Source organism: Nycticebus coucang, chromosome 3, assembly GCF_027406575.1.
Source record: "Nycticebus coucang isolate mNycCou1 chromosome 3, mNycCou1.pri, whole genome shotgun sequence".
Lineage (NCBI taxonomy): Eukaryota > Metazoa > Chordata > Mammalia > Primates > Lorisidae > Nycticebus > Nycticebus coucang.
Genome location: NC_069782.1, coordinates 45,066,298 through 45,082,802, shown reverse-complemented (window position 1 = coordinate 45,082,802; position 16,505 = coordinate 45,066,298). Strand labels below are relative to the sequence as shown.

Genomic DNA, 16,505 nt, shown 5'->3' with positions numbered 1-16,505 from the left:
CTGTGCTGAAGCAGCCGTGTACCCATTTACAGCCCTTGCCCGCATCCTGCAGTGCAAACTCCGGCCACATGAACGCACATATCCCTCTTATAAGGTTTGGCTGAGTCATGTCCAAATGTGCTTTTTCTAGTTGGATAGGCTTGCTGTGATGATCATGGTATAGGGCTTTAAGCTTAATAATGTTCATCTCTCTTTTTTTTTTCTTTTATTTATTTTTTTTTATTGAGACAGAGTCTCACTTTGTGGCCCTCGGTAGAGTGCTGTGGCATCACAGCTTACAGCAACCTCCAACTCTTGGGCTTAAGCGATTCTCTTGCCTCAGCCTCCCGAGGAGCTGGGACTACAGGCACCCACCACAACGCCCGGCTTTTTTTGTAGAGACGGGGGTCTCACTCTGGCTCAGGCTGGTATAGAACCCCTGAGCTCAGGGCAATCCACCAGCCTCGGCCTCCCACAATGCTAGGATTACAGACATGTGCCACCACGCCCAGTTCTGAACTCCTAGAAACATTATAAAACATGAAAAGCAGGCTATTTCTAAATATTCTTTGAGTTTGTTGAAAGCAAGATGAATTTAAAATACGAGATACTCATTGCAATGTAAGTCTCATAAAGATATTGCCTATTATGAGAATATTTTGTAAGGTTCAATAAAACTGAGTTTCTATTTGGTCCTTATGTCTAGAAGGCTCCCTGAAAGTCTATGCATAATGAAGAGAAATTCGATCATGACGAAGGAAGCTCTGCCTGTTTCTCTGTCCTCATCCTTTTTTGCAGGGCGCCCCCTACCGGAAGCCTTTGGCCTGCCAAGGAAACCAGTTTACCACGGTTCTCGGAGACAAGCCTCCAGGTAACCTCGTGATACTTACCCAGACTGACAGCAACTTCATCCAGGGAGATGGTAGTTTTCTCAGTCGACAAGGGATAACTGGGATAGCGAGCTAGAAACTTCTGGCACAGGAGGCCTAAACTTTTCTGTTTTCTGCTTGGCCTCTGCTTTTCAAATTCGTCCACAGTGCTGTCCCCAACAACATCAAGCTACAGAGGGCAGAGAGAAGGGAGAGGAAGACGTCACGGTCAACATCCTAATGGAGAAATTCCAACAGCTGGTATTGGCAAACTGAGGGGACCTCTCAATCTAAACATATATATTCTAATCGAATTTTCTATATATTTTACCTGTTGCCTTGTCTGGACTGAATTTTTTCTCCTTTGTAATTTGAGAAACTGATTCCATTAAACGTTTTTAAAAAAATGAATAAAATGCAGTTATTTGTAAGTAGCTACACCTTTGCTACTAGTGTGCTCACTGGACCCATGGAATCAGCATTGCCAGAAACTGATTAAAGACAGAATCTCAGGCCTATCCCAGACCTACTGTATCAGAATCTGCCTTGTCAGAAGATTCTGGGTGATCCCTCTTGACATGAAAGTTTGAGATGCACTGGCCTGCATCATGTCTCCAAATTGTTTTACATTTTACAATTAACCAAAGGTTGATGAAACTGCACCAGGGCAGTTAAATCTTATTCTCTCTTATTCATGGAACTAGAATCCTGGTCTTGTCAACCCATCTTTGAACGGGGCTCCGTTCAAGCCTCAAGAAAGTAAAAATCTTTTTAATGGACAGATTCAAGGGGAAAAGTGAAATGATTATTTCAATAGATTCAGAAAAAGCATTTGATAAATTTTACACTCATTCATGATTTTCAAAAACGCTTTTAGAAAACTAGGAATAAGAGAGAACTTTTTCCATGAGGTATATTCATGAAAATACAATAGTAAACATGTATCTTAATGTTTGAAAACCTTGGAGGCCTTCTTGTAAAATCAGGAAAATGACAAGGATGTCCATTACCACTTCTCCTCCTGTATATCAAATTAGACCCTAATCAATGCATAAGGACAAGAAAAAAAAATTGAGGCACAGGCACCAAAAAGGAATAAACAAAACTTCATTCTGCAGAAGATATATCATTTTTCACATAAAAACCTTAATAGAATCTAAGAGAAGTTATTAAAAATAATAACAGGATTTAAAAAGGTAGTTGCATACAAGACAATATATTTTTAAAAATCAGCTGCATCCCTATACAATAATAACAGCAAATGAATCGAAAAGAGAACATTCACAACAGCAACAAGAATGAAAAAGTTGCTAGGAATAAATATTGCAAAATCTATTTGCATAGAATAGTAAAATTTAGATTTTAAAGAATATTTAAAACTTAGATATACTATCTTCATAGATAGAAAGACTCAGTATCATAAAGAGATTAATTCTTCTCAAATTAATCTATAGAGTCAATGAAATTAAAATTAAATGCAATTTAAAGTACACATATATGGAAGAACAGAGAGCCAAAAACAGCCCACATGCTCAAGAAAAATAAGTTGAGGGTCCTACTTTACCTGACATGAAGGCGTATTACAATAGAGTACTGGAGTAGGGATGAACAAGTTGGCCAACGGTACAGAAAATAGTCCCAAAACACATATATGGAACTTTGACATATTAAAGAGGTAGCATTGCCAACTGGGGGGAAGAGAAGGAACTGAATAAATGGTGCAGGGATAACTGATCATCCGTGTAGAAAACGAAGATCTATTCTCGACTCACGCCATACACAGAGGCAGTTCCAAATGCTTAAACACATGAACAAATAAAGCAAATTTTAAATGAAGAAAATAATTTTCTAACCTTGGGATAGGGAAAGATTTTTTAAATAGACACAAAAAACATTACCCTTAAAAGAAAGAATATCTACACTGGACTATGTTAAACTTAAGAACTTCCGTCCATCAAAAGGAAACAGTAAAGAGAAAGAAAAGATGATCACCAAACTGAAAGAATATGTACGTGACATATATAATTGACAAAGGTGTAGTATCAAAAATATATAATATAGTCTCCACTGCTATTCAACATAGTAATGGAAGTCTTAGCCATCACAATCAGGCAGGAGAAGGCGATCAAGGGTATCCAAATAGAGTCAGAAGAGATCAAACTCTCACTCTTCTCTGATGACATAATCCTATACCTGGAAAATCCCAGAGACTCAACTTCAAAACTCTTAGAAGTGATCAAGGAATACAGTCGCATCTCAGGATACAAAATCGATACTTACAAGTCAGTAGCTTTTAACAATAGTGAAGTTGAAAATATAGTCAAGGACTCTATTCCTTTTACAATAGTGCCAAAGAAGATGAAATATCTGGGAATTTACCTAACAAAGGATGTGAAAGATCTCTATAAAGAGAACTATGAAACTCTGAGAAAATAAATAGCTGAAGATGTTAACAAATGCAAAAACATACCATGCTCATGGCTGGGAAGAATCAACATTGTTAAAATGTCCATACTACCCAAAGCAATCTACAGATTTAATGCAATCCCTATTAAAGCACCATTGCCATACCTTAAAGAACTTGAGAAAATAGTACTTCGTTTTATATAGAATTAGAAAAAAACTCAAATAGCAAATACATTACTCAGAAATAAGAATAAATCAGGAGGTATCACATTACCAGACTTCGGGCTATACTATAAATCTATAATGATCAAAATAACATGGTATTGGCACAAAAACAGAGTGGTATATTTATGGAACAGAATACAGAACCATAACCAGCTACTTATCATCATTTGATCTTCGACAAGCCTATCAGAAACATTCAGTGGGAGAGATTCCCTATTTAATAAATGGTGCTGGGTGAAATGGCTGGCGACCTGTAGAAGACTGAAACTGGACCCCTACCTTTCACCATTAACAAAAATGGATTCTCACTGGATAAAAGATTTAAACTTAAGACATGAAACTATAAAAATACTAGAAAAGAGTAAAAACACTTGAAGATATTGGCCTGAGAGAATATTTTGTGAGGGGCTTCCCCCCCATCCCCGGGCAATTGAAGCAACACTAAAAATACATTACTGGGATCTGATCAAACTAAAAAGCTTTTGCACAGCCAAGAGCACAGTAAATAAAACAAACAGACAACCTTCAGAATGGGAGAAGATTTTTGCAGGTTATACTTCTGACAAAGGTCTGATAACTAGAATCTACAGAGAACTCAAACTAATCAATAAGAAAAGAATAAATAACCCCAATTCTACAAACACATGAAAAAATGCTCATCATCCTTAATCATTAGAGAAATACAAATCAAAACCGCTTTGATATATCATCTAACTCCAGTAAGATTAGCCCACATCACAAAATCCCCAAACTACAGATGTTGACGTGGATGCGGAGAGAAGGGAACACTTCTACACTGCTGGTGGGAATGCAAGCTAATACGACCCTTTTGGAAAGAAGTTTGGAGAACACTCAAGGAACTAAAAGTAGACCTACCATTCGATCCTGCAATTCCTCTACTAGGTATATACACAGATGATCAAAAATTATTTTACAACAAAGACATTTGCACCAGAATGTTTACTGAAGCCCAATTCGTAATAACCAAGACATGGAAACAGCCCAAGTGCCCATTGACCCATGAATGGATTAACAAATTGTGGTATATGTACACCATGGAATACTGTGCAGCCATAAAAAAAGATGGAGACTTCACATCTTTTATGTTTACCTGGATGGAGATGGAACATATTCTTCTTAGTAAAGTATCTCAAGAATGGAAAAAAAAAGTATCCAATATACTCAATATTACTATGAAATCAATATATAATCACCTACACACTCATATGAATGGCAAAACATAACTATAGTCCCGAAAGTAGAAGGGAAGAGGAGAGAGAGGGGAGAGGAGGAGCAGACATGGAAGGAGAGAGGGTATGTGGCGGGGGGAACCTCACCTAATGCACCTAATGTGCATGATGCAATGGTACATTTCAAAACAATATTAAGAAATGAGTATAATTGTGATGGATGTGTTACTTAGTTCAATGTAAGCATTTCACATTGTATATCAAAGCAGGTTGCTGAACCCCATAAATGCATCAATGTACAAAGTTATGATTTAATAAAAAGTAATGGTAAAGAATATATAATATGATCAACTCCAAGAAATCAGTATAAAAAAAATTAACAACCCAATGAAAAAAGGCATTTCACAGAAGTGGGGAAGACATGATGAGCAGTAAACATGTGGAAGGAAGCTTAACCTCTTGAGTACCTGAGGAAAAGTGAACAAATACCACAAAAAGATATAAACTGTATTTCCACTAGATTGGCAGAGATTGATAAATTTGATAATTTCAAGTGTCAGCGAAAATGTGGATCAATAGATATTTATACACTACTGACAGAAGGAAATAGTACTTTAGGAAGCAATTTGGCATTATCTTGTGAGTCACTGCATATCCAATGAGCTAGCAATTCTATAAAGTACATACCCTAAAACAGTGCTGTGGCTTTTAAACTTTTTGCTCACAGGATCCCTTTTTATCTTAAGAATGACCGAGGACCACAGAGAGCTCTTTGTTTATGTAGGTTTTATCTACTGAAGGTTACTACACAGTTATGATTTAATAAAACAATTAAGAGGAAAAAAATAAAATGACCAGAGAAGTGGCAAAAAGCCAAAAAAAAAGAAAAAAAGAAAGAAAGAAATTAAAAGTGAGATGGTTAATGTGTTTTGTGAGAAAAGAGTCAGCGTTTTAGACATTTTCTTTTCTTTTTTTTTTTTTTGAGACAGAGTCTCAAGCTGTCGCCCTGGGTAGAGTGCTGTAGCATCACAGCTCACAGCAACCTCCAACTCTGGAGCTTAAGCGATTCTCTTGCCTCAGCCTCCCAAGTAGCTGGGTCTACAGGCACCCCCACCCTGCCCTGCTATTTTTTGGTTGTAGTTTTCATTGCTGTTTGGCAGACCCGGGCTGGATTGAACCCACCAGCTCTGTGTATGTGGCTGGCACCCCAGCCGCTGAGCTATAGGCGCTGAGCCTGTTTTCGACATTTTTAAACAATCTTTTTAAGTGTCTAGAATAACAGAGGAGAACTGCATTCTTCTGTTTGTTTTTGTATTCAATCTGTTCCAACATCCACCTCATACACTTCCGGGAAGACTGCAGTATATGATTGGAAAAGATGAGCCAGCTTAAATTGCAAATGCTTTAGTATTATAAAAATAATTTTGACCTCTTCAACCATCTGAAAGATTCTTTGTGGACATGTGGTCCCCAGATCACACTGTAAGAACCACTGACCTAGGGAACTCTTGTACATGTACTCCAGGAAAAACAAGAATATCATAGCAGTGTAGTTCCTATTAGTCCTACATTGTAAATAACTCAGACAGGAAAACAGATAAATTGTGCTCATATAATGGAATAGCCTGCAGCTATGAAAAATGAAAGAGTATACAGCTACATGCAAAAAAACAGACAGATCTTAAGGATGTATATTGATTGAGAAAAAGCACACCCCAGAAGACTGTATACCACATACGGTTTCAATTTTACGAAGCCTAAAACCAAATCAAACCAACCAAGAAAACCTAAGCAGTACACTAGACGGGAACACGATAAATACAAATTTAGAGGCGCTGTTACCCTGTGGAGGAGGCAGATGTAAATTAACAGCAAGTTCTGGGCTCAGCGCCTGTAGCTCAAGTGGCTAGGGTGCCAGCCACATGCACCAGAGCTGGCGGGTTCGAATCCAGCCCGGACCTGCCAAACAACCATGACAACTGCAACCAAAAAATAGCCGGGCGGTGAGGCAGGTGCCTGTAGTCCCAGCTACTTGGGAGGCTGAGGCAAGAGAATCGCTTAAGCCCAAGAGTTTGAGGTTGCTGTGAGCTGTGATGCCAGCACTCTACCCAGGGCAACAGCTTGAGGCTCTGTCTCAAAAACAAACAAACAAAAAAAGAACCCAGCAATGTTCTGGGCTTCGGGCTGAGAGGGAGATTGTACAGGATAAGTATATTTTATATGGTCAAACAGTGTATCAAAAGGTAATAAAGGGCAATTTTAAAAACATATTAAATGCCTGTTTTATAAACTTTTTAATTTTAGGCATTTATTTCTAAGTAGTGATAGATCAGTTAAAATCTCCTTATAAAGCTTGGGTACAAAAATTAAAGATTTAATTGTTTTAGGGGCATGTTAAACAACTAGTCCTACCAAAAATATCAATGATGTCACCTTATGAAAGAGGTCAGTAACAGTCTCTATTGCATGCTATATTTTTGTCACTTAAAAAAAATATGCCTAAAAGAATTAGCTTTCGAGTCCTAACAACAAAAAGAAAACAAAACCTAATATTTATGACAGCATGTGCTTTTGACAGCAAAAAGCACACTTGATTGTATTTCGTTTTTTAGAGCAGCCCCTACTCAAGCCAGGGCAGGTACTACGACCCCCATTTTACAGATGATAAACTAGGGTACAGAGACCCTGAGTGATTTTCTCCAGCCACCTAGCTAGTGATTTGAACCCAAGCTCTTTGTGCCTTCCACATTAAATATAAAATGGAAAGGAAGCTGAAGAATAACCCAGACTTAAAAAAAGAATTATCGGGCGGCGCCTGTGGCTCAAAGGAGTAGGGTGCCAGCCCCATATGCTGGAGGTGGCTGGTTCAAACCCAGCCCTGGCCAAAAACTGCAAAAAAAAAAAAAAGAATTATCCAATTTTTCTCACTTGAAGCATGTCAAAACTCGTGTGATTTGTATTTAGTCACATCAAAGAATCTGTTAGTTCTACCACTCCACTGACATGTACAGCCGATTAAATTCATTTTGTTCTAGTGCTTTCAAGGTATGATTCAGGATATCTTCTTCTCCCCTCCCAATTTCTTAATTTTGGCAATTTTTATAGCTTAAAAAAATTCACCAAAATGAGAAAAATACCTAAGAACACTCAAATCTGCAAGAAACTTTTCTTAGCAAATGTGGGAAAAAGTTTAACAGAACAATGAAAATCACTGACCATTAAGTTTTTTCTTTTCTTTCTTTCTTTTTTTTTTTAAGAGACAGAGTTTCATTTTATCACCCTCGGTAGAGTGCCGTAGCATCACAGTTCACAGCAACCTCCAACTCCTGGGCTTAGGTGATTCTCTTGCCTCAGCCTCGCGAGTAGCTGGGACTACAGGCGCCCACCACCACGCCAGGCTATTTTTTTGTTGCAGTTTGGCCGGGCTGGGTTTGAACCCGCCACCCTTGGTATATGGGGCCAGGAGCCTACCCACTGAGCCATAGGTGCCACCTGACCATTGAGTTTTTTAAAAAGTACTGACAAACTGCTTATTCAACAGCTCTGGTTCTCCATAGGGCAGGGGATTTAAAGATGACTTAATGTCAATAAAGCCCAAAGCCAGCACACTGAGCACAGGTGAGAATGGAATTTCCCAAGTCAAAAATATTTAGATTAATGTCATCTTTAAAACATGAACAAAACTAAAACTCACAGTAGCATTAAAAAAAATCCAAATTCCTTCAATTAATCAAAATTACTAAATATCATTACTTTAAAAATATTTTATCTGGAACTGCAAACTAATACAGCCTCTTTGGAAAGAAGTATGTAGATTCCTCAAAGAACTCAAATTAGACCTCCCATTTAACCCCACAATCCCGGCATCTACCCAGAAGAAAAAAAAATCATTTTATTCTAAGGACATTTGCACTGGATTGTTTACTGCAGTTCAATTTACAATCGCCAAGACCTGGAAACATCCTAAATGCCCATCAACTCAGGAATGGATTAACAAATTGTGGCACATGCACACCATGGAATATTATTCAGCCATAAAAAGATGGTGATTTTACATTCTTCCAGTAAAGTGTCTCAAGAATGGAAAAGAAATTATCCAATGTACTCAATACTAATATGAAGCCAGCAGATGATCTATTGCATGCCCACGCAGGAGAAAAACTCATTTCACTTCAAGTTGTGGGGAGGGGTGACAAGAGAGGGGGAGGAGGTTGAGGTTCTCTCGCTGAATGGGCGAAGGGTGGGGATGTTGGGCAAACTTTTTGTGGGGGGGACATAATTACAAGACAAAATCAAATATTTTGACCTGGTTGTTTGTACCCTCACATAAACCTGAAATAAATATACTTTAAAATATATATATGTATTTTATTGTTTTTAAATGTGTTCTGGGCCAGAGAGTATCATACAGAAGAAAAGAAAGCATGCATTATAAAAAATAGAACAGACCAAAAATCTGCCATAAATAAAAAGATAGCCAGTTTAAGAGGAGATGAAAAGTCGAGAATTGTTAATAATCAGGTAAAATTTTTTAGGTTCTATGAAAGCTTTGAGGAGCACAGCCTGTACCTGTAGAGAGTCTGTAAACGCATCGTCCTTATTTTCGATGGGTCTGAAGAGTCCCTTTTTCTTCTCCCGGTCCCTGATGTCTGGGCTGGCAGCGCTGATGAGCATCTTCAGGTTAGCTGTGGGTGTCCACGGCTCTGCCTGCTGTCTGTCTGCATGTTTCACTGGAGTAATGGGATTTCTCTCTGGAGTGAAGATTTTTTGCTTCGATAAATCAATTGGTTCATTTTTTATTGGCGTCTTTGGGGCCATCCTCAATCGATCAACAAATATATTTTCCTGTCGAATGACAAAAAAAGGGACCTTTTAGCAAGAATGAGAAAGGGTAGCTAGCAGTTAAGAGCATACTTTGTTCCCACCATTCACTAAGACTTGAAAATGCATAAACAGTCTGTGAAGCTAGTGAATGATGCCCCATGATCATATCAATGTACGCAGCTGTGATTTAATAAAAAAAAAAAAAAAAAGAAAAGAAAATGCAGATGCTTGGGGTTGAAAAGTATCAGGACAGGACTAATGAAAATCAGACAGAAAGCTTCCCGGCAATCAAAGGGTGCTTCCAATGAGGAATAGATTATAATCTATTTAAACATACTCCTTTTAAACACACTTGTGGTCGCCTCTCTGTGGGAGAAGTCAACGAACATACCTGTCACTGGTGTTTGCTTGCAATAGGTCCGATGAGGCCAACATAGGTTGAAAACACATTGTTCTAAGTGCCACCTTTTTAAAAAGACTATTTACAAGCTTGGGTTCACCAGTGAAGGGCAATTATGCTTTGGGAGTTCAATGTTCCCTAGTGCTAACACAGCAATGAGTAGCAGGACCAGTTAACGGAAGAATATCCAACAAAATACCACGTTAAGCCAGCCTAGACAGCCATGCTGTCTAATATTCTCCCAGAGCAGTGCTCCTCCCACATACTGATATGTGATCTTACTTCGCAGGACTCATATGCAGCTCCCACCAGATGAGATTTGCCCTTTGAGTTTGTCATTCAAACTGGCTTGTTCAACAAAAGCCCACTGATCCAGGGCTTAGACGCCCTGGTGGCAATATCAAATTGCTATTGAGGTGTCTAAGTGCTTAACTCCCAAGTTCTGTTAATTGTTTTGCAGCCTGATAATAGTTTGTGGGAAAGCACCTGTCCTCAGACCACCGCTCTGAGTATGTGATCTTTCATAATTATAAGAAAAGATTACCAATGGTTCTATTATGAAAAAGGACTACGTATATAGGACCCAATTTAGAACTACCAAGTATTTAAAACAGATTCTCCTAAAATAAATTTCAAAATATTCAACAACAGAATTCAGACTAAGAGGATTCAATAATTCAGTGTTCAAGAAAAAAAAGATTCTGCTTTTCCTATAGCATTCCCTTCCAGCCAGCAGTGTCTTACATGACTGTGAAGGTGGCTGAGTTAAATATCTGTCACTCTCTTTCCTGTACACGCATCACTCTGAAGCTGCTGCAGGCACAGATTTTGGCTGAGTAGTGATTTACAGAAGGTGCTTTCCTATAAGTGAGCAACATGTGAAGAGGTAACAGATTGTTTGGGAGGAACTAGAGTTTGTGTAAGCTGAGCTAATCTTGTTGCTTGGATCAGCAGAGGCTGTAAGCCAGTCATGGTAACGTTCTGTCCCAGCAAAACAGGAAGGAAGTGCAGGGGATGGGGATTCCTCCTGCCACAGCCCAGAGTGTGGGGTCCACCCACCTCCTTTAACAAGTCCCTGCTGGCACACTATTCTGGCAAAGGTTTCCTTCCAAAAAGGGAACTCTCAAGGGAAATTACAAAGTGTTTACTACACGCCGTGCCCTGTTTCCTGTCCTTTACGTGTCCTTTCCTCCTCCAATCCTGTCATATAGGTCCTATTGTTTTTCCAGTTTACAGAAGAAGAAACTGAGGCACAGAGAGATCACATAACTTGCCTAAGGTCATATCCCACTTCGTTCAGTGTAAAACCATTGGTTTAAGTAAAAAACAGCTGAAGGCAGATGTTTCTGAAATTCCACATGTAAAAACGAACTTCTCAGGCCGGGCATGGTGGCTCATGCCTGTCATTCTAGCACTCTGGGAAGCCAAGGTAGGTGGACTGCTTGAGGTCAGGAATTCAAGACCAGTATGAGCAAGAGTGAGACCCTATCTCTATAAAAAAGTGAAAAAGAACAAAAAGCAAAACAAAAAACAAAAGGGCATCATGGCGGGTGCTTATAGTCCCAGCTACCCAGGAGGCTAAGACAAGAAGATCACTCATACAGCACTCTATCCTGTGTGACAGTGAGGCTGTCTCAAAACAAAAACAACAACAAAAAAATGACCCTCTCTTGGAGGAATTTACTTTTTCACAGTTCCAACCAAAGGTACTAGATGGCCAGGGTTCCCATCAGCATTTAGGAAGAGGAAGCAGTTATCCACATAGGCCCTGGGGCCAGCCACCTGCCTCTGCAACTTATCAGCAGTGAGTGTGGCAAGTTTTGGTACCTCACTGTAGTTTATTTCTCTCAACTGAAAATGAAGTTCATAAAATGCCCACCTCAAGGATTATGAGAATAGTTCCTTGGCCTATAGTAAGTGCTCAATAAAACTGTGCCTATTTTCTTTCCCATCTTTCTCATTCTTTATTACCTTCACTCTGGCTCTTTGAGCCAATATCCTACACTGGATGGGACTGCTGTTTAACTTGTTGCCTGTCTCATATCAATGAGACCATGTACTCAAAAGGTCAGGGAGTAAGTTTCATAGGTGTCATTCATCCCAAATTTTGGCATAATACCTTGCCCATTACATGTGCGCCAAGAACACTGTACCTTAATTATCCCATTATTCCAAAAGGTGCCCTCATGGTAGAGGGTGTGGTCCAGGCACGCTGAGTGGACAGAGATTTACTTGCCTTCTCTATGCTTCCACATACCTGCCCTCCTGGGAATGATGAGTTCCTACTTTTTCCAGAGAGAGGGAAAACTCAGAATGATTTTATTCATACACTCTGACATGTTCACTGCAGTTTTATGAATAAAGTAGGAGGGGAGTTAGGGCACATGGTAGATTATGATTACATTACACCTCTACAGCAAGAGAAAAAAATGCCAAGCAAATCATTTTCTAAGGTCTCAAGTGGGCAGAAAGTCAACTGCAATCTGGCCATACCCTGCTCCATCTGTCTGTCTGACATTTATAGAGAAGTGGTAAGGGGACTGGAATGGGAATTTGTAAACCTGATTTTCATCTCAGCTCTGTTTGTAACTTTCTGATCCTGGCTGAATTGTTCACTTTGTCCGAACCCAAGTTTCTATATGCATAAAATAAGGGTTTCAGACTAAAGTATCCACCCATAAGATTTTTCTAGCAAGGCTTCCCAGCTGTGTAGTGGACACTGGGATGCACCCAGATCTTCTTAGAAATGAATGACTCATTCCCCCCGCAAGTAATGCCAACATTACAGTCTTAACTGGACTGAAAGAGAGCTGAGTCATCTAGGATCATACTCCTTCCTGGGAGGCCTATCCAGTACTCATAACTAACAGAACTGGCACTAACGTGTAAAAGCCTGGCCTCCTTGCCCCAATAAGGGGTCATTCTAGAACTCCCCATAGAGTAACTCAGACATTTGGGTCCCTGAAAGTCTTTTTGGTAACAAAGGGCAGGGCCTGCATCAAACTCATTTTCAGGTAAACAGTTTGATTCAATAGTGTGAAGAATATGGGCTGATGGGTGATTTAAAAAAACCCAACAGGGGAAGTACTATATATCACTTCTAATTAATGGGGGGAAATGGCCTTAGGGAAGCTATAAGACTCATTAAATGACCACATCCTTAGTATCCAGAACATACATATTTGTTGAAACATCTTGAAAGTATATTTGTTCAATAGCTAATAAATGATGAAGCATGAAATCAAATCCATGGCCCTGTGACTCCAAACATCATGTTCTCACCATCCCTAGAAAACCACCTTCTTTTACTTCCTAGCAACTTGAAAAAGAGACAAAAGTCCTTCCTAGTACCATGTTATCTCTGCAGAAGCACTATTTTCTTCACTTGCCTTCTTTTTGAAGGGACATGATCTCTGCTCATACATTCTATCATTCCAAAGATTGTATCCACTTTCCCAATATCTTTTGCATCATTTGAGTTTTCCTGTACACCCATGAAAATGTGGATGTTCAACTGGGCACAGCACTTACTTATGCTAGAGAAGAAGGGACCTGTTGAAGGTACTTGATAAAAGTCATTGACCCAGAAGTACAGAAGTGGAACACTGACTTATACTTTATAGAAATGTACAGTTATACATTCTTTCAAGGCTTAGTTAAGATGGAAAAGGCATTACATTTGTGGGTAGAAAACATGAACCAAAACCTGTTCCAACTGACAGCAACTGGGTTCAGTACTACGCAGTTTCAGGCATCCACTGGGCATCTTGGATGTATCCCCTGTGGAAAGGGGGACTACTACATGTACTACTTTTCCTAACAAAAATAAATCAAAATGCTAAACAAACAACAACAAAAAACCCTACATGGAAAAGCAATTTCCCACCTATCCAATATTAACAAGTGTCAAATATTCTTCAAGGCCCATGTAACAGGTGCTTTACTCCCAGGCAGTTTCACTGATGCCTTAAAGTAAGACCTATAGAAGAGAAGAGCCCCCGGGAAGTTCAGTGCCCAAGGAGGTTGCTATTCACAGGTTGATACCCCAAATTTCTAAAACTGGACTTGTTCAATCTATTTGCCTGTACTTAAAAATACTCAGATAGACTTCAGACATTGTTACAGTTTTACTCTGTAATGTTGAAGATACCACTTGAGTCTTACAAATCACACTGATACACAAAAGGAAGGAATGGCTCAGTAGCATTCATGGAAATGCTATCAGTAGCACTGTTTGCTGGTGGGCTGAGTCACTTTACCTCCTTAGATGGAAGGCACAGGTCATGCTCTTGGGTGAATGGAATAGCTTCTAGAAGCTGGTTCATTGATATGAAGACATTTCACAGAACTTTAATAATCCAGTATTTATAACTACAAAAGTCTTTTTTTCTGGGAACTGAGGCTTAACATTCCTACAGAGCATTAGCTGAACCACCCTTGACAACTGTATTACAAACTTTTGACTGCTGTGTCCAGCATAATATCTCTGATTTGCATAATTGGTTCCAACATTACACTTAACCTGGCTTCTTTCTCTACAGCACAATGACTGACCATACAACTGCAACAATAATGATTTGGATGGCTCCATTTAAAAAAAGTATGTTTCCACAATATTCGTTGAAATTAATTACCATGTTTATAAAACAAATACAAGTGGCACTCTGGAACACCTAATTGGATTAGACCTCACCATCCTAGCCTGCTTACCTTTTGTGCATGTTCTCCCTCTTCAATTGCAAAAGCTGGTCTTGACTGCCTGGGGTTGATCAGATCTTTTAGTGTTAAGCAATTTACCTCCATCTGTAACGCAAAATTACTTTAGAAAATGATCTTACAACTAGATTATTTTTTTCTTCCAACAAAATATCTATGTATTTATTACTAGTTTGTGAACCTGAACTTCCCCTTCCCTAAACTCATTCTGGGAATTTCCAGTATTGTAGACACCTTCCAACCCTCTCGGAAACTCACATGAACACCTAAAGTATGCTTAGCAATTACTGAAATTCTGGGAAGAAAATAAAATCAACAAAAATAGTAATTCTTTATATATATATTTAAAAAACAACAATAAGACAAAATAAAGTTACAAGTCACGAGTGTGTGGGGAAATCTGTCAGAAAAGCACAGGGTCTCCCAGGTCAGTTAATTTTGGCGCAAAGAACTGAGAGGAATTCGACTTTGAGGGGGTTTGAATTGGAGGGGAAGGAAACCTGATCGCTAGACCAAACCCACTGAGAGCTAAGCACGGCCCCTTCTCTGGCCTCCAAGCGGAACCCCAAAATAAACTCTTCCAATGAGGACCCCCAATCGTGGGGAAGGGTAAGTCCTCTCTACTGCCCGGCTGGAAGGAGAGCTGGACCCGGCACAGACCTCCAGCTCCCAGTGCAGCTATCGAAATACCTTGATCTCCCACCAGCCGGGAGAGCAGAGAGGTCGCAGGCCGGTAGCAGGAGCGGGAGGGGTCCCTTCACCCCCAATTCCCGCCTCCCCACGGTCGCCGGGGCTGCACGGTTACTTACTCCGGTTTTGCGAAGGAGGCTTCCCGCCTCCATCCGGACCTCCTCAGCCCCACACCGATGCAGGAAGGGGGTGCGGCGATCAGCAGCTGGGCGGCGACATCGGTAGGGGAGAGCGTGGCGCGCAGATACCCGCGCCAAGTGCCCTGTACTGGCGGAGACCAGATAGCGCCCGGGTAGCGCCAGCGCTCTGAACCCCAGAGCGCGACTCCAGCCTGTATCCCAGTCCCCGCTAAAACACCTCCTCTGGCGCCTTGAGACTGAATTTGAGAATCCACCAATCAGCAGCGGCCGGCGGGGCAGCCCCTGCCAATCGCAGGCCGCACGGCCCGGGCTCTCCGCCCCTCACAGTCTTGGCGCTCTGGGACGCGCGTTTCGCCCTCACCCGCCCAATTGTTGCGGCCTCCGCACCCCCCACCCCCTTCCGGGTACCTGGAAACCTTGAGCCCGGGAGCCAATTCTTGCCGGGGACCCAGGCTTGGGCGGCCGCGGGAAGCCAAGGTGGGGGCGGTGAGGGGCGGGGGCTGGAGAAAGAGGAGGAGAAGGGGAGAGCTCTTTTGTTATGCATAAAAGACCCGCTCAGTTCCCCGCGGTTTGCAGCGCCGGGAGACCGCGGGCACAGCCGGGGGCGGGGGGGGGAAGCAGATGGGGTTTGGAAAAACGATCTTCGTGCCCTGGATGCTGCTGTCGCCACCCCGTCTTCCCCCGCTCCACCCGCCCGCGGTAACCTCCGCGGAAGCTGAGTTGTCCAGACTTGCCTGGGCGAAGTCCCTAACCCCGAACGCAGGGGTGACACGTGAACCATGGTTACGGCTGGGGGCAGATGGCGCGCGGGTTAGATGCGAGCCGAAGCTGGTGTATTTTGTTATTTTAAACTTAACTTTTTTTTTGTAAGTCCGGAAATGTTTCTTGGCCTTCCCTTTTGGGAATATCGCAAATAATTAGAAAGGAAAAAGGCTTATTTATTTTAAAGTAATTCTGTGTAAAGTGAATTGGCATTCATACTACAGTCGTGAACATTTCTTCAACATTACTGATTTGTATAAAATGTTTCACTTGCTTCAACTTTAGTTTCTTATTTATAATAGAA

General features: G+C 40.8%; 1 protein-coding gene and 1 long non-coding RNA gene across 4 annotated transcripts in view; one reads left to right on the top strand and one right to left on the bottom strand.

The window, feature by feature from the left end:
* The window catches only part of LOC128581877 (uncharacterized), a 43,512-nt gene extending 42,305 nt beyond the window's left edge, over positions 1-1,207 (top strand). For all 3 annotated transcript variants that reach the window (XR_008378933.1, XR_008378931.1, XR_008378930.1), the window contains 2 exons: positions 686-850; positions 1,017-1,207. This is a non-coding gene — a long non-coding RNA (uncharacterized LOC128581877). The remainder of the gene's footprint in view (positions 1-685; positions 851-1,016) is intronic.
* Positions 1-15,894, bottom strand: part of E2F7 (E2F transcription factor 7) — a 53,581-nt gene extending 37,687 nt beyond the window's left edge. Inside the window, exons 1-5 of the mRNA XM_053585183.1 lie at positions 15,848-15,894; positions 15,419-15,675; positions 14,604-14,696; positions 9,239-9,514; positions 870-1,038 (exon numbers count right to left, since the gene is read on the bottom strand). Coding sequence (XP_053441158.1) covers positions 870-1,038; positions 9,239-9,514; positions 14,604-14,696; positions 15,419-15,451 — 571 coding nt within the window. The 5' untranslated portion in view covers positions 15,452-15,675; positions 15,848-15,894. The remainder of the gene's footprint in view (positions 1-869; positions 1,039-9,238; positions 9,515-14,603; positions 14,697-15,418; positions 15,676-15,847) is intronic.
* Between the last annotated feature and the right edge of the window lie 611 nt (positions 15,895-16,505).